This window comes from Lissotriton helveticus, chromosome 3_1 (genome assembly GCF_964261635.1).
Source record: "Lissotriton helveticus chromosome 3_1, aLisHel1.1, whole genome shotgun sequence".
NCBI classification, from domain to species: Eukaryota; Metazoa; Chordata; class Amphibia; order Caudata; family Salamandridae; genus Lissotriton; species Lissotriton helveticus.
Genome location: NC_136061.1, coordinates 755,982,020 through 756,008,826, shown reverse-complemented (window position 1 = coordinate 756,008,826; position 26,807 = coordinate 755,982,020). Strand labels below are relative to the sequence as shown.

At 49.4% G+C, this 26,807-nt stretch overlaps 1 protein-coding gene across 1 annotated transcript in view; it reads right to left on the bottom strand.

Annotated features, from left to right (window-relative positions):
- IRAG1 (inositol 1,4,5-triphosphate receptor associated 1) overlaps positions 1-26,807 on the bottom strand; it is a 589,242-nt gene that overhangs the window by 36,804 nt on the left and 525,631 nt on the right. The window contains exon 17 of the mRNA XM_078680946.1: positions 23,138-23,202. Coding sequence (XP_078537072.1) covers positions 23,138-23,202 — 65 coding nt within the window. The remainder of the gene's footprint in view (positions 1-23,137; positions 23,203-26,807) is intronic.

The window sequence follows — 26,807 nt, the reverse complement described above, 5'->3', positions numbered from 1 at the left end:
CCGGTCAAACGCTTTCTCAGCGTCGATAGTGAGCATCATATATTCACCCGGGATTCGTGTGGCCTTCTCGATGAGGCGGAGAACCCGCTTAGTATTATCCGATGTCTGGTGTTCGGGAATAAATCCCGCTTGATCTGGATCTATAAGCCTTGGCATGAGGGGGCCGAGGCGAGCCGCTAGAATGCTAGTGTATAGGTTTAGATCTATATTGAGGAGAGATATCGGCCGGTAAGCTCCGCACTCCGTTTTATCTTTCCCCGGTTTGGGAATGACTGTGATTGACGCCCCTAAGACATCGCTCGGGATTGCCCCGGGGACAGCGAATGAGTTGAACAGCTTAGTGAGCAAGGGCGCCAAAGTGGCACAAAACGTCTTATAGTATATAGCAGTAATGCGATCTGGCCCTGGTGCCTTTGCCGGTTTAAGACGTGAGATGGCTGAGATGGCCTCTTCCGGGTGTATGTCCCGATCCAGGTGATCGGCCTGCGCTTGGGTGAGAGTCGGCAGAGTGACTGAATCTAAAAAGGCAGTCCTGTCCGTGCTATCAAGTGGGGCGCCAGTGTAAAGGGTGGCGTTGAAGTCACGAAATGCCCCAGCTATCGTCACATCCTCGATAACGCACGAACCATCTGCTCTACGGATTTCTCGGACCCCCTGTTTTTGGCGCGTCTCTCTCAACCAATGGGCCAACAGGCATCCACATCTATCTCCACCCGTATAATAGGAGTGTCTCAGGTGCAGCGCAGCGAACTCTGCCCTGTCCTGATCCAGCGCTGCTAACTGACCGCGCGGAGCTTTCCCTGGGAGCTCCCGTCCTCTGGTGTATCCTCTCTAGTTTGTTGCGTCAGTTCATCAATCTTACGTTTGCGTTCGACATTGTATGCCACCGCAATGGCAATAAACTCCCCCCTCACCACTGGTTTTAACGCTGCCCACTGTGTTGCCAGGGTGGGGTCCGGATTAGCGTTATGGAAGAGGTACTCAGTAATGGAAGCCTGTATACGCTTAACCATGTCTGCCCGATGAAGGAGTGTGTCTCGAAGGCGCCACACTCTAGAAGGTAGAGTTCTAGGTGGAAGGGTGATGGTAGCAATGACCGGCGAATGATCCTACAGAGAGGCCGTCCCTATCTCAACCCCAGCTGTGAGTGTGCGGACCTGTGTGGACGCTAAAAAGTGGTCTAATCTCGCATATGTCTTGTGTGCATTGGAGTAATATGAATACTCCCGCTCTTGTGGGTGAAGGTCGCGCCAGAGATCACATGGGCCCAACTCACTAATGCGGGTGATTCCCTCCCCAGAAATAGCACCCGTTTGGTGCGAGCGTTGACTCGACCTATCTCCATGATTATCAAAGACCAGGTTCAGGTCCCCCCCCGGAATGATGTGCCTGTCTGTGGTGTCTGTGGCCTTCACTAGGGCTTCGTGTAGGAATCTTTCTTGGTCTTCGTTGGGTGCATAAATGACGCCAATGGTAAAAGTCATGCCATTAATAGCAAAACGATAGACCAAGAGTCTCCCCTTGATTTCCGCTTCTTTCTGCAAGATCTCTCCCTGGAACCTCCAGGCAACCAGAATCGCTACTCCTGCTGCCTTAGTGGGGCCGGAGGAAAAAAGTTGAGAGGGAAATTTCGGGGAGCGCAGCCGCTGGCAGTCTCTCGCTAATAGGTGCGTTTCTTGTAAGAGCCAAATATCCGCCTGTGTATTTTCTAGGCATGACAGGACCGCTCTGCGCTTTACTGGGTTATTAAGACCCCGTACAGTTAGGGTCACGATCCTAATTGTGGAGGTCGGCATACTCAGTGTTCAATCAGGACAGAAAAATGGTGACTCCATGCAGTGACCATCGTGAGGGAAAGTCTTGGGGCAGGAGCCCCGCATAAACGAAGTGTGAACAAGAACCTCGGGGTGCCAGATGTTGCTATAGATCTAAGGGACGCGCGGCCTCGGTCCCCCATCGTATCAGGAAGACGTGGAACCACCCCCCATCCCCCTCCCTATCCCTCTCCCCAAACCCCTCTCCCCCAACCTGAAACCCCCAACAACATAAACAAAAATAAAGCTAACCAAACAATAGTCCATCATCTTCATAGGTGATTGGCAGTAATATAGCATGGGGTAATGCAAGTCAATCAATCCCTCTCCCCCTCCCTCCGCCGACCATGTAGGTCGCAACTAGCAACCCTCAGTCTCAAGGGATGCGGGTGGAGTATTCAACTTGTATGTGAAGAGGCGAAGTCCGACGCCACAGCTTCCACTGCTGCCCGCTGGCCGTCCTCGATCTTGATTTTCGGGGGTTTCTTGATGCGACGTCTTCTGCGTTGTTGACACCATTGGGATGTCGGGCCCCCCGGACCACCAGGGCGGGTTGTCGATTCTTCCTCCTCCGTCGGTGGGTCAATACCCAACAGATGACATGCTTCCTTCAGGAAGCGGAGCTGGTAGAGCTTGTTTTCCAATTTAAACACGATACGGAAGGGATGGCCCCAGCTGTAGGGAATGTTATGCTGCTGGAGATAACTTGTGACAGGCTTGAAGATTCGGCGTTTCTGCAACGTAAGTGCTGACACGTCCTGAAACAGGGTCGGCGATTGATTTTTGAAAGAGATAGGGTGCAGTTGTCGCGCTTTCTGGAGAATTTCCTCTTTTGTTCGGAAGTCCTGTATACAGACTAAGATGTCGGATGGGGGGCCGGCGCGGATCGCTGGGGTCCCACCCTATGTGCCCTGTCTAGCCTCAGTTCTGCCTCCAGGGGCCGTCCCAGGACATGGTTGACAAGTTCTCTAGAGAATTTAAACAGGTCCTTGGTGTCCTCCGACAACGCCACCCCTCGGATTTGTTTATTGAGCCGCCAAGAGCGGTTTTCTAGGTCCTCGAGGTGGGTTTGCAAGTCCACCTGTTGATCATGAATTCTTATTATCTCTTGCTGCATTGCCTCAATCTCGGCGTCTCGACCCTCCTGTTTGGTTTCGAGCTTCATTACCCGTTCCCCAATGCCATCCATGTCTCTACGCACTTCCCGGATCTCTTCCGAAAACTCCTTCTTGAGAGTGTGGATGTCATCTCTCAGGGCTGTGAAAAGAGATTCCAAGAAGGCTTTCGTGATGGGTTCCATACCAACTGTCGCAGTCTCAGCTTGGCGTGCCTCAGCCGTCGACTTGTCTTTAGATGGCGGGGACAGTTGGGCTTAAGCAAACATCTCTTTCACCGTTTTATCTTTGCAGACCCTCGCCCCCGACATGACGCCTGCGTCGCAGACCTGGGAGCACTGTCCCGGAGAGATCCTCTCAGCTCTGGGGTGCCCCTGGGCCCGTGGTTTCCCGATGGGCCTACTTCGAGAGTGCAATTCTGGCCACGTGGTGAGCTTGGCGGTTAGTTAGGCCTTAGTGTGCTATCGTGGGGGGCGCGTCTCTGACGGCCGTGCTCCGTGCTGGGCTGGCAACCTCGGGTCCGGCCTGACCCGCAAGCACCGGACGTATGGGACCTTCCTGCAGTACTGGGCATTTCAAAATCTCAGTCGCTCCTCCGTGTATTGCCCTCACCAGGCCAGGTCCCCTAGTTGCTCGCCGCCGCAGACAAATGCCCGCCGACTATACCCCCAGACCTCCTCCATAACTGTCCCCCTGGGGTGTGTTCAGGACACCGAAGCTGGCTCCACGCTATTGAGGGCTACAGCCCGGCCGCTGTGCCCCTCTGCCGCTGAGCCTGGAAGTGTATGTCCGGCCCCCTGGTAGTAGGCTTCCGTAAGTTGTCCCTGTTGCCCACTGCCTGCTCAACTCTGTCCCTGGCTGCGGCCGCTCACCGTAAGGAACCCTCTGGCTCCAAGCGTTGGGATGCAGGGTCTCAGTTAGTCTCCGTGCTGGCCTCCAATGGTCACCAGTCACTACATAGTTCGCCGCCTACAGTGTCAGGGGGCCCGCAGTGTTTTCTCCCCCAGCCAGCCGTGGCCATCATACGCCTCCAGCGCTGTGGGCTGTGCTGCCAATGTCCGCCCTCCTAGGCTGACACGCCGTCCCTCACCTCCGGTCTGCTGTTTGGCGTCCAAGGTGTCTACCTCCACTCTCTGCCGCGATTTGGGTGCCGGCCGGCCCTCGCTCCACTCTCCACGCTGACCACCCGCGGGGGCCAGGGAAGGCTGCGCCCAGCCCGCTGCCGCACTTGCCTCCTCACCTCCGTGGCCGTCGGCGGGGGCTCACGCCGATCAGGCCTTCCGGCAGGCCCGCAATAGCTACCAGGTAGTGCCAAACCTGGTGCCTCGCGCTACATGCACGCGCAGCCCGGACCCACCATGGCCTCACCGGGCCTTGAATAGAGCTTCCCCAGGCCGCCGCCTCCGGACCCGGCTGTTCCCGGGCTTAACTCCGGCTCCGCCCCCTCACTGTTCCACAATTGTAGGCCGCACAGTAGGCCGCGTGGCCGTCGCCGCAGAAAGGCCCCCGCTGCTCGCTGCCGGCCCCCACCCACGCCAGGGGCCACTGGGGGTGCCGGCCGATCTGTTGAGGTGGCTAATAAAGGGCTCCGGATAGCGAAAGCCCGTGCTGAAAAAGGCCGGTGGCGGGAGCTCGGGAGGACACGTCCGCTCACGCCGCCATCTTGGCCACGCCCCAGCACCATCATTTTAAAGAGGGTTGCTTTGCCCAGCAATGAGAGTGGCAGTGTTTTCCAACTTGGTATATTGCGTTTCAATCTCTGTATTGGTGGTAGGAGATTCTGGTTAAAATGAAGTGACTGACTCAGTGAGATGAAAATACCAAGGTATTTAAAGCCCTCTGCTGCTGTTTGTATTGGACAATTCAGCGGTGGGATAGGTGGCTCTCCCTTAAGGACATAAATAAGTGACTTACTCAGTTTATGGTGAACCATGAATATCTGCCAAATATTGCCAGAATATCCAGTATGCACGCTAAGGATGCTTTCGGGGATGCCAAATATAGCAGGATGTCGTCCACATACAGGGAGATCCTGTCCTCCCAGCCAGGGGACCAGCGCAGACGTCGGATGACCGGGTTTTACGTATTCGTGCCGTGAGAGGCGCCAGGGCGAGAGCAAACAGGAGAGGGGACAAGGGACATCCCTGGCATGTCCCGCGGCTCAGTAGAAACACTGCCAACTTCCTATTGTTTACCACCACCTGTGCCATCAGTTTCGAGAATATTAGCCGAACCCAGACCTTCAAGGTAGACCCAAACTGCATTTTGGTGAGCACTGCAAAGAGATACGGCCATTCAACCATGTCGAACGCCATGGTGGCGTCCAATGACACCAGTATTGCCACCTCTTGGATAGTAGCTGCGCTCCCCAACACCCCGTGCACCCGACGTAGATTTAAGGCAGTGTTTCGATGCAGCATAAATCCTGACTGATCAGGATGCACTAGGCTGCCTATTACTTTCACTAACCGATTTGTGAGACGTTTCACAAGGATTTTGGGTTCCGCGTTGAGGAGGGAAATCGGCCTATAAGAGGCACAGCTGGTTTTTGGTTTACCTTCCTTGTGGATAACTAAAATGGTGGCTACTCAATGGTCATCTGGGAGCATTCCCTTTTCCCTGATGTCCATAAACATTGATCGGAGGTGCGAGGCTACCTTGTCGGGTCTGAGCTTGTATAGCTCGATGGGTATTCCATTGGGGCCTAGGGCTTTCCCTGAGTGAAGAGCTCTGATTGCTTGTGCAGTTTCGTCATTGGTAAACTCGGCTTCTAAATAGTTTCGATTTTCTTCCGTCAGGGAGGGGAGTCTAATGCCATGTATTAACGCCCGAGAGTCTTCTTCGGAGTACTGTCCGCTAGTGTGATACATGATCTGATAATATTCGGCGAATTGGTTTGCTATTTCTTGTGAGTCAGTGATTGGAGTGTCGTCCTCCCCCCTCAACTCAGGTACCAGACGGCTGGCCCACTCTTTCTTGTCAAGCCATGCAATTAATTTCCCACCTTTATCCCCCTGCTCATATATTCTGCTTTGTGCTTCTCTCCCCAGGGTCCTGGCTCTATCAGTGGCTAATGCTTTAAACTCATCTTGTTTGAGGTGTAGTGCGTGAAGTTTCTCAGGGGTAACTTCCAGCTCTAGCTCATCCTCCAATCTACAGACTTCATCCTCTGCCTGCTCTATATCTTTCTGTCTGTCTTTCTTTTTACCAGCGATCAGGGACAGGCCCTGCCCACAGATTACTGATTTATAAGCCTCCTACAATGTTTGGGCAGAATCCACTGTACCCACATTCTCCTGAAAGTAATGCTCCGTAGCCTGATTTAGTTCTTTCCGGATTCCTGGGTCCCCAAGATACCAGGGACTGATGGGAGCGACTCTCCCAACCCTTGCTTGGCCTAAGACCATATGTACCCATATTGGTGAGTTTCGGAAATTCCCCAGGCCAGGTGCTGGACCTTGCAAATATTGAGTACTTGTAATGCTGGGACCAGAATATAGTCAATGCGAGAGAGGCTCTGGTGGGCCCCTGACAGAAAGGTGTGCTGGATCCTATCTGGGTTGTGTGTTCTCCACCCATCCACCAACCCCATCGCCTCGAGAAAATTGGGCAACCGCCTATTAGAAGGCCTTATTTCATGGGGTGCTGGCCTAGCATCATTGAGACCACTGCATTAAAGTCACCCCCTACTACTAGTAGACCCTCCAGTAGTGATAAGAGGATAGTGCCTAGGTTCTTATATATATCACCTTGGAAACAAGGGGGCATGTAGACCGATATAAATGTTACAGCTTTCCCCTCCCAGAGCCTTGAGACTCCTATGTATCTACCCTGTACGGAGAAAGGAAATATGTTTCTGACCATTATGCCAACCCCTTGCGAGCTGGTCGTGAAGCCAGCATGAGCTATCAATTTGTATCCCCCTCTATTCATTGCCTTGCAGGTGTTCCCCACGAGGTGTGTTTCTTGCAGAAGGATAGTGTCTGGGGCTTCTCGCTTTATGTACTGTTGGACCACGTTATGCTTTACTTTATCACCAAGCCCATTGACATTCCAACTTAGGATCTTAATCCCGTGTCCCACTGTGCATTCATCTAAATCTGTGTCTGTGTATTTCTCCTCTGTTGCGATGCAATCTTGTGCTGTTGATATAGCAAATACTACATTAACCTTAAATCCTAACAATTCTAGGACCCCATCCCAACTGCCCCCTCCATGCGGCCCTGCACTCTGTGCTCAAAACTGCCCATTTTTAAACTTGTAGAGTGCCTGTCACCCAACTAGTTAACTAAGTGTAGAAAAGTGGGGTGCGTGGTGCTTCGTCCCTCCCTCCTCCCCCCATTTGTGACTCCCTTACAGTTCCCCGAGAGGAAATCAAAACCAGTTTATGTCTTTTGTCTTTGGAAGGCACCCGCCCTGTGTATAAGTCCGACGGTGCTCCCCGGTGTCTGTTCCCAAACCCTGCCAGGGCTAGACGTACCTCGCACTGGAGCGCGTTCTGTCATAGGCTTCCTCGGGCCACAACCTGCACGGTCTGATTATAGTCCACCACATCTACTTTTATAACCTGCTGCTCAGCGGCTCTCCAACCATTCTGCTGCCGACTCTGGATGGTCAAAGAACCAGGTCCTTCCATCCGACTTCACCCGGAGCCGGGCCGGGAACAACATACCATACTTGAAGCCTCTGTCTCTAAGTGTCTTCTTGATTCCCAGAAATGATCTTCGTTGCCTCTGAACCATTTGGGTGAAGTCAGAAAAGAAGGTTATATCTGCATTTTCATATCAGAGCGGGAGCCCCGCTCTGGCATGCTGGAGTATAACATCACGATCTCGGAAGTTGAGAACTCTGGCGAGTATTGGACGGGGGTTGGCTCCCTGTTTCGGATGAACCCCGTGGACTCTGTGAGCTCTCTCTATGACAAAGAATTTTCCTAGCCCCTTGGGTTGTAGGTGCTTAAGGATGAAGTCCTCCACGAAGAGATCTGTTGGTTGGCCCTCAGGTTTCTCTGGAACCCCCACACGTTGTTACACCTAAGACGTCCTTCACAGTCATCCAGCTTAGTTTCTGCTAATTTTCAGAAAGTCTGTAAGTCTTTCACGTCAGATTGAGGTTGTGAGGTGTCTTCTACTAGGCTTGCGGTTGTGAGTTCCACCTGCTTGACTCGTTCACTATTTTTGGTTAGGTCTGCCCGTATTAGATTCACTTCTATTGTTATGGAGTCCATCTTTTTTTCCAGCGAGGTTTTGACCCCTGCTATTGCCGCCATGACGTCTTTAAGGGTGGGTTCTGGGTTCATTCCTCCCTGTTCTCCAGTGCTTTTGTCCTTGGGTGAAAGATCCTGCGAGGACTCCTTGGGGAGCGTATATCGATCGAGTTTATTAATTTGTACAGTTTTGGGGCCTCTCGTGGATGACATCGTGCAGCTCGTAGACTGCCTCAGTCCCTCCGGTTGGCGGTAGTAGGCGGCAGGGCCAGGTTTCTTCACCCTCTATTGGCGCCGGTGATGGGAAAACACTATGGGTCCTGATCTCAACCTCCCTTGTATGGACCGGCCGGGCCGTTAGGGAAAAACGGTGGGTGGACAAGGGTCTATTGTCTCTCTTGAAGCCCCACCGTGGCATCAATGAGTTCTGCACCTTAGCTCCACTATTTGTGCAATCCCTGGTTTGGTACTGTAGGGTGCCACAGTTTGTGGGCTGTGAGACGATTCCTGCCGTGACATTGTGCCACAACATGGGAGGTTGCCCTTCTCCTCCCTCCAATCTGTCGTCCCTTTTGGGGGCGGAGGGAAGACCCCACCTCCATCTCTCAGCACGGATGGGACGGCAGGGGACGACTGTGTATCTCTCGCTCTAGGTCTCCATTCGCTCCCACTTACTCCCCGTTTGTGGCAGGCCAAATTCACAAACTCACTGCATCACCGGTACACTTCCTCTCCATGGTGCCGCCCGGTGTCCGTTTGTTGGGTGCTCTCGCCCCTGCCTCGCGATTTCTCGGCTTAGCCCCCTCTTCTCTAGTGCATCAATCAATCACCGCTGTGTATTTATCCCCAGAGGTGGAGCAGTGAGGCAGTTCCAGGATCAGGGGCAGGATCCCTCCGTCGGCTCCTGTTGCAGGCCCTAAACTGCGGCTGCCTCTATCTTGACTCGTGGGCGGCCGGCGCATACCGCTTTTGCTGGATCCGAGCCGGGTGCCTTCCGGTCACTTTATTCCCTCTCAGGGTGTTGGACAATTGTATTGGATATGCTGGGAAGAGTTACAGTTCCTGGAGCTTCACTAGGCAGCGGCCATTATGCTACGCTGTGTAGCCACGCCCCCTTAATTGTACTTTTAATCATACTAGAAGACAATGGTATTAACATAGAGATTTCATAATACTCTAGAGTATGCCATATGGACTCAATTTCACATAAAATTACAATAATTAAATGTATTACAGTATATCATACAAAAATTCAATATCATTTAAACATACAAAACAGTTTTAAAATAGAACAATATATGTTTCCCTTTAGTACATTGTAAAAAAGTTGTTTATTCAGACCTGACTTGAAAAACCCTTTTTGTTCGTCATTCAATGTCTGACCTATGAATTAATTACACATATATTGCGAACTTGTATTCGTTCCGTATATTTTAGAATTTTGGGTTGTATGTAACAGATTAGCACATTGTTCAATGCTATTCTTATAATGTAATGAAGGGATTTTGTTTTAAACTGTGTTTTGTATGTATAACTAATATTGAATATTTATATGATAAATTATAATAAATGTAAGTATCATTGTAATTTTATGTGAGATTGAGTCTATATGGCATGCTCCAGGCTATTAGGAGGTATTATACTCTGTATGGCTGTTAGCAATTTTCGTATTTACACTCCGTAGCAGCAGGAGTGTTGTCTGTTGCAGAACCTTTTTTCATTAAGATGTAACTGTTTTTTTTATAGTGACCATATTCTGTGGGGGATTGGGCAGGTGCATTGTTCCCACTGCTTCGAGATGTGATAGTTAAAATAAAGACTGCAGTATGTTTATCATCAAAAGCATTTTACTGATGGGCATCCACACTGCTCCATAAGTAAAGAAAATATGTTGTGCTACTTGATTCACAGTTTTAGTTCTTATTTCTTGAAAATAAACCATCTCCCTACTTTTTATGGCTAAGTTGCTTTTTTCTGGCTTTTCGATTTTGACACTTGCTATTACTGTCTTTGTTTCTAATATTGTTTTACATATTTGTAAATTGAAAGAATATCCCTGGGCCATCACGGGGATAGAAAGGGTAAAATTAACAAAGCAATTGATAGAAAAAATCAAAGCCAGACATTTATACATATTAGCAGAGGGGAGAGTGGAATAGGAGTAAGATAGGTGTCAAGAGTAAACACGTTCCAAATTCTGAGAACAACAGATGATTAGGATCGTTTTGAGTAAATGGAAATCCTTTGATATTTGCAGTAGTAAATCCAGTGGAAATCCCTATATCAAATGACAGGAAATTCTACCTGGTAATTCTCAATTAGATTTAGCACTATCTCCAAAAATCTTAGGATTTTCAAGGCACCAAGGGGGTAATTTACACATTGGTGGGTGGCCCACCAGTCTGCCAGTCTGAAGAGAACCATTTGACATATTATGAGATCCCTTCGGGCCTCACTATCTTCTCTGCATCTCCCACTGCGGCAGAAGCACAGACAGCAGTGCTACTAGTCTTCTGAGCTTGTGCCATTTTTAGGTTTCGCCTGTCGAAAGCTGCGCACCGCGCAGCTTTGCGGCGCAGGCGAAATCTTATGTGTACAGTATGTATGTGTTGTCCTGCCCCTCTGTTCCATTGGCTAGCTCCATAAATGGAGGCTAGCCATTGGAACAGAGATCTGTCCGTCAATGCCGGAGATTCGTGGGCGTTCCCGCGATTTTTACTCATCCCGCCCCTTTGCGATTGTCATGCGGCGGTTGGCGGTGTTTTTTTTTTTTTTAAAGCTTTGTTTTCGCCACACTTTCAAAATGTCGTTTTCAGGGGTGGGTTGCGCGATGTCCCGCTGTCCGTTCCCGCCCCCCTCCCGCTGTCCGTGTGCCCGTTCCTGCCCCCCCTCCCGCTGTCTGTGTGCCCGTTCCCACCCCCCCTTCCGCTGTCCGTTCCCGCCCCCCCCTCCCGCTGTCCGTGTGCCCGTAGGTGCTTGTTTACTTCTGGCATCCTTCCAGATGCGAGGATGTGCTCGCTGCTGACAGCCTCAGATGGGTGGGATCCACTACACCACTGATAGTGGTAGCTTGGGAGGATAAGTAGCTCTTAGTACTGAGCCCCCTGTATTGGAGGGTGCTGAAAGGACCGACCCCCTGGGTGATGGAAGTCCAAGAAGCCCAGAAGGGTGCCGTGGGAGCAGCAGTCGTGTAGGGGCAGTACGTTAGGTGGTCCCAGATGGAAGGATGGGCAGCACAGATGCCCCCGTCTGTCTGAAGGTGTCACAGCCTGGTGTTGCACGTGCGCTTCCGGTGCCCTCGGCTTGTAAACAGACTCGGTGTCACTTTCCCTGGCTCGGACATCACAGGGACTCCCCCGCTGCGGGCTCTGCTAATAGACTCCTTCCTGCTCTGTATCCACTTCTGCAAAGCCCCGGGAGGGGGGTGGAAGGGGCCTCTCTCCACTCTGGTGCAACAGGTTACCTTACCTCTTGTCTACACTGAGCCCCCATCGGCTGCTTTGTCAGCTTTGTTTGCAGTTGCTGTTTTGCGCATGTTTTTAGTACACAGCCCATGGCCTCCATTGTGCGCGGCCTGTGGCTGCGTTTTGTTTTCCTCCACGGGGGCTGAGTGGGTGTACAAAGCGGCAGCAGCACGAGGAGTTTATGGTCTAAAACGGGCCTGTTCCTAAAGTAAGGGCAGTGTTTGGAATGCGTCGACCCCCGTGCCTCTGCTGCTCGCAGAAGCGGTACTTGCAATGTACAACGTTGAAAGGCCGCCCTGCGAAAGTATACATGTTATTTTGCCTGTAAAGAGTTAAATGACCCTCTCACCACCCGTGTTTGCCAGTGCAGTTGCATAAGACTTTGGGGAAGGGTATCTCATTCAAAAATCCCTCTGTTCCCATACACAGGGGTCTACTGGAAGTGTCAAAACAAATATAATGTTGCAAACAATCAAGGGTCTTCGGGGAGCTGGCCAGTTTGGTATACATTTTAGTAATTTTCTTCCCTCGGTGTCTTTAGTTCTAGACATATCTACTAACGAGTAATAAACGTCGCAGCCTTGTAAAGCGCCGTGTAAGGCACCCGATGGCTCCTCTTGGCCCTGAAACGGTTAACTGTGAAATGCATCACGAGTATGTGGACTGGTGAAGAAACAGGCGGGCTCAGGGGTCTTCCGAAAGGTCAGATCTAATTCAAGAGCTTTCAGACCCAGACCTGGCGCTTAAATAGCGCCAAGAGGAGGCGTACCGCTTAAACCATGCCAGGCTGGCTTGCATTGGACTCAATCTTGCAGACTTCGCCTGCACCCGGGCCCGTGTCTAGAGATGGCCCCGAGGCCTTAGACTTGGCAGACGAGTGCAGAACCCCGCCCTGGCCCGGGGTGGCTTGTTTCACAGGGCCCAGGACACTGCACGAGCAGGAAGACCCCTCATCCGAGCTCCGCAGAGTGGGCTGGATCTGGGGCCCTAGTGCATTTCAGAGTCCGTGGGGTGTAGGCCTGGCCGCAGAGGACGGGAGACCACTATGTTGTCTTAGCTGAGACAGCTTGGTTCAAAGGCGGCACTGCCTGCCGCGTGCATCACTATCTCCATTCATCTGTCATCGCTGCCCCTTCTCTGCCCTCTGTCTCTACAATCGCGATCTGCCCGCTTTTCCTCTCTCACCCTCTTTGGTTATTTTACTTCGTCCTTGCCTTCTCTTTATTGCCTTTTTCTCTCCCACTCCTTCTTTTCCCTCTTTGTTTGCCTGCAGTCATTCTGTTCTCTTCTCTCTCCTGCCTCCCCTCTCGTGCTTTTCTTTGCCTCCTACTTTATTCCTCTCTTTCTCCCTCTCTCACTGCCACACGGGCCTGTGCCTCCTTGAAGGGCCCTGCTCGTCCGGCTCTTCCGGTTGCAACACACAAAACCTCCCCCTTTCAGTGGAAAAGACCAAGGTTTTCTTCCTGAAGCAGAAGGGGGGTCTCAAATCTATGATTTCGCTTTTATTTTTTGCAAGCTTAAGATAGTCAGCGGGGTGGGGTGACGCCGGCCTCCTAAAAACGGGCCCTGAAATGATAGCTCTGTTCTGTGGCCGAGGCCTCCTGATTTGCATGAAAACGCCTTGTGGGTTTTAATGAGTGTCTGGGCTCGCGGACCTACGGTCTGGAAACCCCACAGTGCACATACATCTTGTAAGGGGGGTCTGTTCTCTTCTCCGTGGAGCTGCCATAAACCAGAACATGTGTCAGCGACGCCTTATCTTCCTTTATAGCGCCTTGTCATCGTCACATGATGCGTTCAATGACATAACTTTTGTATCTTGCGATGGGGCTTCAAGCGCTATATCCCGTTTCAGAGCAGGGCTTCCGGAGTGGGAAGTACTGGACATGCACTGTGTGGTCACCCAGCAGTGATGGCGTGTACTCCCGGTTAAGGACGTCACAGCCCGAGCCAGCCTTTACTGTAGCATTTATATAGTGTTTAATGTAAAGCTGACAAGGGCGACGAAGCACTTAAATTCCCATCATCTGCAGTGAACAGGTACCTGCGTGGAATCATGAGGTTCTACAGAACAATGTGAGTAGGGGCAGGGGCGTATCTACCTGGAGCTGACCCTACGACTTGCATCAGCCCTGCCAAGTACCACGCATCAGCCGTTAGAATAACACATTTCAGTGTGGTGGTCCGCATCATTTCCTGACCACCTTCCCGCTGTCCGTCCCCCCTCCCGCTGTTCGTGTGCCCGTTAACCCGCCCCCCCTTCCCGCTGTCCGTGAGCCCGTTCACCCGCCCCCCCTCCCGCTGTCCGTGAGCCCGTTAACCCGCCCCCCCTCCCGCTGTCCGTGAGCCCGTTAACCCTCCCGCTGTCCATGTGCTCGCCCCCTCCCGCTGTCCGTGTGCCCGCCCCCCTCCCGCTGTCCGTGTGCCATTAACCCGCCCCCCTCCCGCTGTCCGTGAGCCCGTCCCCCCTCCCGCTGTCCGTGTGCACGTGCTTCTTGTTTTAAAGTGCAATTGCATAACAGAGATTAAGTGGCCATTACTTGAACGCACATGCCTCTAGGGAGACAGATGTGCACCAAGAAGTTGAGATGATGTGTCAGATTACCATTCTGAGAAATATCGTCTGTAATAAATATAGTTTCCCAATTATCATTTGTAGCTGTTCTCTTGTTACCTCCAGTACAGTGATATTTTGGTAAACGGTTTCTAGGAGACGATATTCATGTCAGTTTGTCAGTTGATATTCTGACAATGTATTCTAGTGCTACCATGCCTGTGTGTCTATGCACTAACGTTTAGGCGCATGCTTGGTTGTGCTCTGTTTATGCTGGAATCTTGCTGTTGTGCAGTTGCGCCCTGAACCTCAAACTTGTATGCCATTTCCAGGGGTCGATGTCTGGAGCAGCCAAGGATACCAGCTGCTGTGGTATAAATTGAGGGCAGGGGCCTGGATATTTATACCCAGAGGCAGTGCTTGTGGCAGACCCAGAAACCCATTAACATGCATAATGCCAGGTGGTTAGAAGGTCACTGGGGACTGAGATAAAAGGACGCGCACGAATTGCTTTGATATGAAAAGTTTTATCTACTCTTAGGCTAACCCAGTTCGGCGCTTTGTTGTAAGGAAGAGATCTCTTTCAAGAGGCTGCCTGCTATCATTTGCTTTGTAGATGTTTGTTTACTGGCCTGCCTTAGAGTCACTGATTATACTGCAGCCCCATATGGTATCATTAATGACGAATTAAAGCCTTGCAGAGAGATGATTGCTCAGAGGATAGGTCAGAGAGGCGACCTGTTGCTGTTTCGGACTCCTACCTATTTCAGAGACAGAGGTGCCAGGCTGCCTACCTGGGGTTGCTGCCGTCCCGTCCCGGTGTGCTCCGGCGGGGGTTGCTCCGATGGCCGTGTGTGCTGAGTCCGGGCTCTACGCCCCTGACCCCGTGGCTTGAGATTCTTTTCCCCTTTCGTCCCTCTCCCTGCTCTGTTTCCCTTTTCTCGTGTGCTTTATCACTACCCTCTCTCTTAATTTCTTTGCACCCTTTCACTTTTGTCCTGCTCTCGCCGTGTGTCTTTTCTCCCCCTTTAATGATGTGGGTCGTTTTCGTTTTAGCCTTCTCTTCCTGTCTTTCCTGGCCTCTCCCAAGTCTCACTCGTTATGTTCTGCTTCTCTTCCTGTCTTTCCTGGCCTCTCCCAAGTCTCACTTGTTATGTTCTGCTTCTTTTTCCCCACCCTCTCTTTCACTGGCCCTCTTTCACACTTAATGACACGCATCTCTCCCTCTCTCTTATTCCTGATTCCCTCTCATGGCCATTATTTCACAGGAAAGTTCGTGCCGCATATCTTCCTAACTGCTCACCCTTTCTTACCAGTCTAGAACAAAGCCGCCTGGAGAAGAATCAACACCGCTGTGTAATGCACAATAATTCCAAAGTAAAATACCGTGGCATCGGTCAGCACCTCGCCCCACAACACCCGCTGCAACAGGTTGTAACACCAAAACTTGTAGCTTGCGCTTCTGTTTTGTTGCTGCTACTGTGAATTCATGGATTGTTTCTTTCTCGTGTATTTTGATGCGGCGGCAGTAAATGAACCAGGCTCAGAGCTTCTGAAAACTTCGCGCCCTTCTGTCCTAACGCCGCCTGATAGGATCCGAAAATACTAAAAAGCAAACCGGTAACGTGATTAAAGGACGTAGTATATGATATGGTACTACCACTTTATTTATATTGATGGGAATACATTTATACGGTTATGATTGTGTTTGTGCTCATGTGTTTATTGAACATGCATACAAGTAAATATTTATGTCAGAGTAATGACAATACATGCGATTTTACCTTGGACACAGTGCAGCTGTTGTTGTTCTGAATATGGTATTGGTATTTGCGTCCCAGCTTTTGCTTCTCAAAATCTGGCCACCATACATAGCTGTGTTCCATGTTTATACCACTGTGTTCACCCTCATTCTTTCTCTATTCACGTCTCCTCTTTTTATTCTTCCCTGACCCTTTCTTCCTTCCCTCGCTTCAATCTTCATCCTGCCATTTCCTCTCTTCCTTTCCTCTTCCATTACTTCCCAGGAAACTTTGCGCCTGCCTACCCTTCAGAGGACATTTATGAGTGCCTGTGAGCCATAAAGCACATTTCTTGTGCTTCATGCAAAACGGTCAACCACCAACCAGCCCTTTGATAAAGCTCTTGTTGAGCGTAGGTGCTTGTATTGCCCACATTTGGATAATTACTTTACATATATATATATGGCTCTGTGTGTGTGTGTGTGTGTGTGTGGGGCTCTGGGTGTGTTGCTCTGGGTGTGTGTGTGTGTGTGTGGCTCTGGATGTGTGTGTGTGGCTCTGGGTGTGTGTGTGTGGCTCTGGGTGTGTGTGTGTGTGGTAGTAATTGCTGTCTGCTGAGCTCGTCCGTAGGGTACATTAGGTCTCACATTTACGAGAGATTAAGCTAATGGCAATGTAAATGACAATGCCATTTATTTATCTGTTTTCAAAACCAACACATAAATACAAATTTTGTCATTAACAATGCCAATAGCTCTAACTTTTCCAAAGGCGAAACCATTGCATTGTAAATGCTTGTTATTATTTTTTCCAGTTCATATACTTTATTTTAGCATAACAAACTCCCAAAGTGGGAGTTTGTTACATTAAAAAATACAAAGCAAAGTCCCTGACTCACTGAGATTTTTTTTCTCCTGAGCCTCGGTGCCATTGTAAGATTTTTTAATTATCGTCCTTCCACTGCTCCCCTCTTTGTTAAAAATCTTTGCGTGGGCTCGTCCCACGGAAACATCTAGGTTACCTCAAGCCACAAATTGCTGTGTGGTCCAACGGGTACCTCGAATTACTAGTTGCATTAGAGTGTACACCTTATCCCTTCTACCATACCCACCACTTCCCTCGATTCTATACCCCTAGTCGACCGTCCCATAATGGAGGACGTCCCGGGCATTAGTTTCGATGAGGAAGCTATAGCCGAAGCCTTGAGATCAGCACCCTCGCTCCTTGGAGCATCAGAAGCAGCCGCCACAGGCTCTTCCAATGATGATTGGACAACACTCACTACCCTGAAAAAGGAATGGCTTAGAATCACCATACATGGACTAATGATGACCGAGTACCTGAGAGTTAATATCGCCCCCCAGGGACTCATAGTTAACATCTTCCCCAGAATTTTCCTTGAGGACATCCAGTTTAAGGGGGACTGGTGCCAGGTCTCCTGGAAATGTACGAAGGATCTTTTATTCTTAATTGTCAAGACAGCCAAAAGACTTGCTGATGCTCTGCTAGATAAGATCACAGCAATAGAAACGACAATGAAGGCAGCTGTCAATAAAAACTCTAAGACGGCCTTTACTTCTAAACTCGCAGAAATAAACCAGGAGATTGCTGATAATCAAGAGTATCTCCTCAAACAGAAGCTGGCCAAACTTGAAAAAGACGTGGCAAGGTTTGACAAGGAGAAAGTTTACCCTTACCTCAAGGAAGGATATACCAATAAGAAAACCGGGTACTCTTCCGACGAGAATTCTGGCGTTGATAGCCGCAGAGGGTCATCAAGCAGTGACTCAACAGGAAGCATTACATCTAACAATAACCGCCGCCAACGCCGCTCGAACTGGAACCGAGGTTACCATCAAGGACCCATGTTCCAAGGACCACCCCAAATGCTGCCCCCTTGGCAATACCCTTTCTATCCGCAGGGACCCCCACAATTCTACCCCCAGAACCCCCCTTTTCACGACAGAGGTTGGGGCAGAGGAAAAGAGCGCAAGCGGGGCGGCGGAAGAGGGGTGCAGTGGAAAGACCAGCCGTCGACATCCGCCCCGATGGAAACCAGGAGCGCAACGAGGGAGAGGAGAGCCTAATCGTCAACCTCTCTAGGAGAGTACACACTTCCATTGAAATGGCCATCCTCGAGAAGGGTTTAGGTTTTGTCCCCACCCCCACCCCGGACAACTTCACAGAAATGTGCGAGATAAAACAGCTTTTTCGCAAAGTACGCCTCAGGGCTTACTTCCGAGATCAACCAGCAACTGAAAAGACTGATACAGGGCTGCGCAATCCATCCACTTTCACCCCAACGGATGGGATGGTCCCACCAGAGGTGTTGACATTTGAGAGGGCTGTATTAAGGTCCTTAGAGAACAAACCACATACCAGTAGTTTTAATAATCTGAGTAGAGCTGAAAGACAGGCAGTCTTATCTCTGGGTAATGACACCTCCATCGTCATCAAACAAGCCGACAAAGGGGGAGCAACTGTCATACAAGACGCCATTGACTACGACACAGAGTGTAAGCGCCAATTAGCCAACACCACCCACTACAGACCCCTTCCGGCAGATCCGACTAACAGATTGACCACAGACATCTCCAGCCTGATCATTGAAGGCGAGACCAACGGCTGGATTTCGAAAAATGAAGCAGAATTCCTCCTGACGACAGATCCAGTGGTCCCTTATTTCTATACTTTGCCTAAGATCCATAAGGGTACCAGTCCAGTCCCAGGGAGACCCATCGTCTCGGGAATCGGCTCTTTGCTGGAGCCATTGTCCAAGTTCTGTGACGTATTCCTTCAGCCCATTGTAAAGAAAATACCATCATACCTGCAGGATACAAGAGATGTCCTACGCCTCATAGATTCCCTCGAAGGCAGAGAAGAAGTGGACCTCCTCCTCAAGCTTGATGTGGAAGCTTTATATACTAATATTCCCCAAGCAGCCACACTAGAAGCCGTAGAATCTGCCCTTATGCAGGAGGAATGGTCCACACCCACTCCAATACCTTTCATCATGGCATGTGCGAGCATTGCCCTAACAGAAAACTTTTTCCAATACGGATCGCAGATGTACCATCAAATCAGGGGTACCTCAATGGGTTCTACATTTGCTCCTAGCATAGCCTGTATTTACATGGCAGCCTTTGAGAACCAGTTCATCTACCCAGAATCCAACCCTTTCAGACAACATCTGACATTATGGCGTCGTTATATTGACGACATACTAATACTATGGAAGGGTGACCGCGATAGCTGCACTCAATTTTGTACTTGGATCAACCAACAGAACCCTTATCTGAAATTTACAGGCTCCATGTCTGAGACAACCCTGCCCTTCCTGGACCTCACGATACGCCTGGGCCCAGCCGGTCTGAGTACTACCCTGTTCCGCAAGGACACGGACAGAAACAGCCTTCTCTTGTTCAATAGTCCCCACCCTAGAGCTCTACGCGAAAATCTTCCCTTTGGCCAATTCCTGAGGGTGCGCAGAAACTGCTCCTCTAGGGATGATTATAGGCAAGAAGCCAATACCCTCCAACACAAACTGCAAGATAGGGGATACCCCACCAAACTGATTCGTGACTCCAGTAAGAGAGCCCTTAACAACCATAGGGAGGCCCTCCTTGAAGTACATCAAAAGGAGCGTGATGACCTAATAACGTGCGTCACCAGTTTCACAAGAAACTCCAACTTCCTTAAAAAAACTGTGAACAAACACTGGGGCATCCTGAACTCAGGAGGCACTGAGTTACCCAAACCAAGGTTCGCTTTTAAACACACGGCCAACTTAAAAGACTCCCTGATACATACACGCCCTAAGAGACATCCAGGTGGCGGGCAACGGACACTGTGGCACCTCCCCCCTGTTGTTGGGCACTACCCGTGTGGTGGCTGTGCTGTATGTCCTCAGTCCAGACAATGTAAAGAAATCAAGCTTACTGATACCTTCACGTGGAAACTCAACAGACACACAAATTGCCACAGTACTAAATGTATCTACCTTCTTATTTGTCCATGCGACAAATTCTATGTAGGAATGACCATGAGACAGGTGAAGCTCAGAATAACGGAGCACAAAAGCAACATACGGTGCTCCAAGACCCACACGAGATTGTATGAACACTACCAATCACACAATCACCCCGCAGACAGCATCCAATGGTTAGTGCTCGAGTCCCAACCAGCCATGACCAAACAGGCACTGTTCAGGCTTGAACAGAGATGGGTACATCGCCTGCGGCTTGATATAGTAGGCTCAATGATGCTATCCCCTGGGCTACCGTCTCTAGATAACATTCCCCAGCCAGCCCCCTTAAAAAATCATAATCGCACACATCCTAGCTCGGCACAGGTCCTCCCACTATAGAGGGTTACTGACTTGACATAGGACCTTATGATACCTCCCCCTGGGCTATTGTCTCCAGATAACCTTCCCTAGATAGCCCATGGACCCAGCTATCCTTTGAATCACCCTTTTCCTACCTTGGAATAGGGCTTCCAACTTCAGAGGCTAAATGGCATGCACCATCATTGATGACTCACAGCTCCTGATCGACCCTTACCATCCCTGAGATGAACCTCACGTCCCGGCCACAAGAAGAGCTTCCTTTAACATTACCGGGGTTTCTGTAAATTGGTGATAGCCCCATTTCTCTTACAGCTACACGGTTCCACGCCTTTCCATATTCGAACACCACTGCTTCCACCAAAACATCCCCTCCAATAATATACGCCCCGCGCGCTAGTAGATCAAAAGGTCCTTCTTACAGTAATACCTGTATGAGACTCTGTTATCGGGAGCTACCCGATTTTACCACCTTCCTTGACATGCCTCATCCACGGCCATAGCGACCTCTCCAACATGGCCGCATTTCCTTGCCTCCATGATCCCGATGTAGGTCTAGTCTCCACAAAGCTTACACGCATGCGCATTACGCACGTTATGCGCGACGTCACCGACGGCGCCACGGCGGACTACCAAAATAACCTACATAAAGGCGGACCCCTCCGGGATCCATCACCAGCTGCTCCGCACCCCGACCAGGTGCCGCGAGCGTGAGGGGTAGGTGTCCCGCCGTTGCAGCGCCTGTACCGAGGTAAGCCATGTCTCCCTCCCCTGACCCCCTGAGGCTCGTCTCACTGTTTACTACTGAGCTTTATTGGCATTGACAGGGACTACTTCGAGTCCCGGTTTAGACCTGTGCACCTTCATCAAAGTCCCAGATCAAGCTGATGCCCTTCTCCCTCCCCCGACCCCGGCAGACTCGTCTCAATGCTTACTACCCGGCGTCAATGATATTGACAGAAACTGCTTCTAGTCCCGATTTGGACCTGCGCAAACCCGTCACAGTGCCAGACCGGGCTGTTGCCTTTCTCCATACTTATAGCTCTAATCCCATAATTGACCCACGCAACCTTGTATAGTGCGGCCATAAGTCTAGCGGAGTGTGGGGCCTGCCCCCCTGCCCCCGACTAAACTAACTTGGTCTATCCCATATTTTGAAGGCTGTGATCCCCGCGGTGACCCACAGCATCACGACGCAGGGTTCAAGAACACCTTAGGCTTGCTAATATGTGATATCATTGGGGCACCGTTCTGAAATACTGGGCTCCGCTCAGGGGCCATTTTGACCTTCATACTCATAATGTGGATAGGGTGGTCTTCCTTGCTCCAGCTTCATGATTGCTTACAAGGACGTGTGTTGTAACCCCGGGGGGCACCTGTTCAAATAGCCTCCATCATCAGGCGCCAATATTTTTAATAATAAACTCCCCCCCCCCTTGATGTGTAACACAAAAACCAATACCTCTCTTACACACCCTACAGGTTCATTCACCAGACAGCGCTGGCCTCACGGGAGCATGCTGCGAGGCCCGTGTTACTCTCCCTTAGGGTAAGAACCTGCCTGCTATCCTCCTAGGAATGGGTGTCACTTTGAAAGATTCGGCTCCACACTTTAGATTAGTGTTTTATTTGCACTCTGGTTCCTCCATTGAGAGATAATAATCGCGCCATCACGAGACCGATTATAAAAAGGGAAATCTCACCCAGTGTCCGGTATGTTCGGTTTCCCTACACGCCCCCCCTTCATCCCTCACAGTGTGGAGAGCATTCACTGAAGTCACTCTGCATCTCCTGATTATACAGTCATATAATTAAGATCTGATGTGACTCTCTCTCTTTTAACCCTTGTTTTTCCCCCCTACCTCTAGGTCGCCTAATTAGAGCAGGACCCCGTGGCCCTCTTTGCACCCAACCAAGAGAGGTTGTATTTGCTTTTTACTATGTGAATGAGCATTTAATCACCTGTTTTCCTGTGTAGTACCTTCCTTAGGTCCTGACGAATCGCCGGTTGGCGAGAAACATGTTGACCACACCAGGGGGTTGAGGTAGTTTGCTGTATACTTTCACAGCTTCTAGCTCCCCTCTCACCCCTTTTAACCAGGGAATCAGCCACGTCAATAAAACTCATTGTGGACTGATTACCCTTTTTAACATTCACTCACCTTGCACCGACTACACGCTCTTTCGTCCTCACTTACACTCATCATCGGCAAGGAACAAAAGAACTCCGCCATAAGAGTGCCTTTGGGCACTCCGTCAGACATTGCAGTGCCGGTCTGACGAGGGGCAGTGAGCCGATGATGATACTGGACATCCTTCAGCCAGGGTGTGTTTCACACCTAACGCTCTGGGTGTGTGAGGCTCTCTAGTTCCGACAAGGGAACCCTCCTGGTTCCCTGACTCCATACATCCACTCTCTTCTCCACACTGTAGTATGCTCCCCGGGGAACTTTGTATTCTTCTGTGTGCTCAAGATTTTTTCCTGCTCATGAAGATCCAGGCAGGGAAAATTATTGACTGTCAAATGTCTCTCGATAGGGGAACGTGCCGGTCCATGCGACCATGTGGCCCAGTGGCGGATGGCTTTTTAGATCTAAGGCTCTTCTGTCAGTGTACCATTCCTCCACCCCACTGTACCATTCAGTGGGGTGGAGGAATGTTTGGTAGATAGGAGCACGACTAATTTATAGCAGTGCTCTTATCCCCCCAAACTAAATGAGCCCCTTACCAATTTTTGATGATGAAATCACCTAACATAAGACTCTTTATCATTGTAACTAATGTAATCCACCACTGATATGATGCCCATCATTTAGCAATGCTGGCTCACATTGGACAGATTCCTGTCAACAGGATTTTTTTATATTGTATTGCAAAAGTGTATTTCTACAACTTACTTTTCCATCAGTGGTGTTAACACGGGTACTGGTGGCTGGCTGGTCCTTCCATTCGGTGATTCAGACTATTAAATAAAATAGAGTCAAAAATATATTTTATTAAACTAAAGAATAGTATGATCATTTATAATACCTGACAAACAGCGACTCTTGGGATATGAATATTGACAAAAATGAAATGTTATTCAAAGGCCTTGTCAGATCACTTTATCATGCATTCACCGTTTAATTTATTGGTGCATATACCCTTTGTGCACCCTATATGTCTTTTGTCCGAGGGTTATATGATGCTGGTAGTTAGCCAATGAAAGCATCTGTTAATAGGGTGAATAGAATAAACACACCTAATGTCTATAAATGTTTCAAAACCTATGATGTTGGAAAGTAGATAGGCCTCCCTAGATACACTGGGTTTACCTTGTTTGAGTTAAGAACTATCTGTTGTGACCTAATTCTTCCCAGCGCATCCTTTCCTCAGCTGCTCAGCCAGAATGAATGTGATGTCTGCGTGGAATGTTGGTATGCCTGATGACAGTGAGATTGGAATGTGAGTGTGCTTGTTGGTGTGGAAGAATGACAGTTGAAGAGAGTGGGCTGAGCAGCAACCAAGCAGCTCCTGGTGGGACCTCTTTGAAGCTTGTAACAACTCATCAATAAACCTTCTACTTGAAATATACCTCCTGGCTACCTCTGGTCATCTGTACAAGTTATCTTACAACACTATCCTCTTTTAGAGGACTTCAAATATGAGGTTTTCATCTAAAATCACAATTGACAAAAAAGCTGTACCTAAGAGACACCAGAGTGTAATCTGCAGCAATAGCGAAATTCCAATTTCGAACAATTTAAGAGGTCTAATATTTTAGTTGTAATTCATAAATCCTGTGCAAAGTCCTAGATGAAATGGCCATTTAACTTGTCTAAACCTTGCACAAAAGAAGGTCAAACAATCTGGTGAATAAAATCCTCTCAGCACATCCACCAAACCCTACCCGAAAGGGTGACGGTTTTCTGTGAGTTGTTCTCCCTACATCCAGGAATCTTCCAGATTACTGATATTTGGTGAAATAACTAAATTGCATAGCCTCGTGCAATGGGTTTTTCTCATCAATGGTAATAGTATATTGATAGTATTGGCATGCAACCCTCACAGGCAGGTGGAGCTAAAAGATGTACAATATATATATAAGACTTTTTGAATCAACACTAACCAATTTTTCGAAATAAGTGCCTTATGAACCTATTACGTTGTTTGAAGATATGCTACTTGATACAAGGCTACGATTTGTGAAGTTACCACTCTGGTTGAGTCACTGCCACTGGCAAGGCCTATGAAATTGCTACCTGGGCTGGTATTACTGTAAGGGCGCACTTTCTCAGTTAACACCACAGCGCACCTTAAATAAGGTGAGACAGGCACAAACAGGTAAAGCGCGCCCTATTATGGTGAATAGCCTGCCCTATATTTCACAGTGCAGGAAGCACCCACCTGCACTTTCAAAAGGGATTAGAGATCCCCTTGCAGGTGGGTGCAGCAAGTGACTGTTCCCACCTGCACAGGGATGTGTTTCCCCTCCAGGAGGTGCCTTTTAGTGCACCTCCAAAAAGGCTTGTTTACCTCTACACCCATGTCCACATTATGGTGTGGGTGCAGAGGCAAAGCGATTCCCTCGTTTGCCTGGAGCGACGTCCAAGGCAAATGAGGGAACACGCCCTTGAGATAGCACGGGTGCTACATATGCGCCTGCACTATCAGTATTACTTTGTACTCACAATCACCCAGGTGAGTTGCTATAATTCTGTTCACCATCTATAATGCCTCAAGGAGCAGCTACTTTTAGTAACCCATGCTACAATACAGTATGACTAATTTTATCGAATATAGTACTGATTCTATTGCAATAACATTGACAGGTAAATGAGTGTCATAAAGTAATTTAAAAATAATCTAAGTATGATTTAAACTCCACCCAGAGCGAATGGGAAAGACACGTCCAACCTGAACAATACAGAGTCGTATTTCTAAAGGTAGCTATTTATACTTTGGACTAGGATGGTTTGCCTGTCAGGATTACACCGTTGTTTTTGCTATGGTGGTTGTGGGGAGGACTTCCACTCCCAACATTCCTGCATCCAAGTGCCATCAGAGTCACTTATGCCCATGCCCGGAGACGCAGAAAAGGAGACAGAGATTCCTGCAGTGCGGGACGCACGTGGGCCAACGGCAGGTCCGTCCAGGCCAGTTGGAGCCCGGTGGAGACTGGGCTGAGTCCCCCCTCTAAATCCTGGAACCCAGGGTCCTTTGAGACTTGAGGTACAGCACCATTACTATTTTTCATCAATAGTCTGAGTGATATTCCTCACAACTATGAGCAAACGTAAGGGCCTCAGTGATCATGCATGGTGTGGAGTAGTAGGAACACTTGACGCTTTTCTAATGAGGGCTGAGTCAGTTCTCACTCACAAAAGTGAATTAAAGGAGCGGCGGCTGTGCCTGGAGCCCCTGATCTTGCAGAAACGCTCCTCCCTCGGCAATCAAATCATGGATAGTATTCCTCTAAATCCCCCCAAACCTCGCCCCCACAACATTTGGTGCCAGTACTACACGTGCCTCCAACTCTCCTCAGGCTGTGAAAACTCAGCAAGACAACAATAATGAGCCGCCAGTAAAAAGAAGACGGGGTGGCGGTCTGCAAAAACAAAAGCCATTGAAACTCACCCGAACTGGTAAATTAAAAGGAAATGGAAACTGGTGAATTAAAAGGAAATAGAAACTGGTAATTTAAAAGGAAATGGGAACAGAGAAGTTTAACTCGGGTTAAGTTCTGTGTTGAAGACTACTGACGCTGTTATACTGCCTTCCCGGGAGAATAACAAGGACTTTTGGAAAAGAGTAGAGAAAATGGTTACTGAGCTCATGAGCCCTCTGCTATCAAACTTAACTCAAACTGAAGAAAGACTTTCACACGTTGAGGGCTCCGGTATAAGCAACTGTTCCCTCCCTCAGGGCACACGTCCTGGCAGGGGTTCTGGGCCTCAAACACATCTGGGGTGGGGGCACGCCAAATGGAAACCAACACTGAGGGGGCAAGTTGCTTCACCCAAATATTAACCCACATATTAACGGGAGCATTCATGAATCCACTGCTCACCCTTACTGTCAAAAGCCCACCCCATTGGGGGGGCCCACAACTTCCTATCTACAAGAAAGTATTATTACAAACAGGTCTGCAACTAATATACGGGCATTATATCCAGGGGACGGAAGGAGTGATGCTCCTGTAATACAGCAGCACAGATCTTATCTGACCCACCTTACCACCCCAAATCACACCTTGCACATCCCACCGGAGGCCACACCCTACACAAGAGTTCTGGCAAACGTCCCTTCACTTCCCGCTCACGTGTACAAACTCTGGCCTGCCCTTAGGAACAACTCACTACACAGGTTAAGTACTAGAACTGGACTAACCGAAATCCTCTTTTCTGAATTTAAAATGGCCAGAAGAATAGGTTAGGTAGGTAAAGCCTGTAAAACCTTTGCAGGAGATTGCATGGTCTTACATTTCAGACCCCCCCCCCCCCCCACCTGGTGCAGACTATCCTTGATAGGGCAGGGAACCACCTAATTAGAGCCCAGGGAATCAATATTGGCCCATTAGGGTTTCTA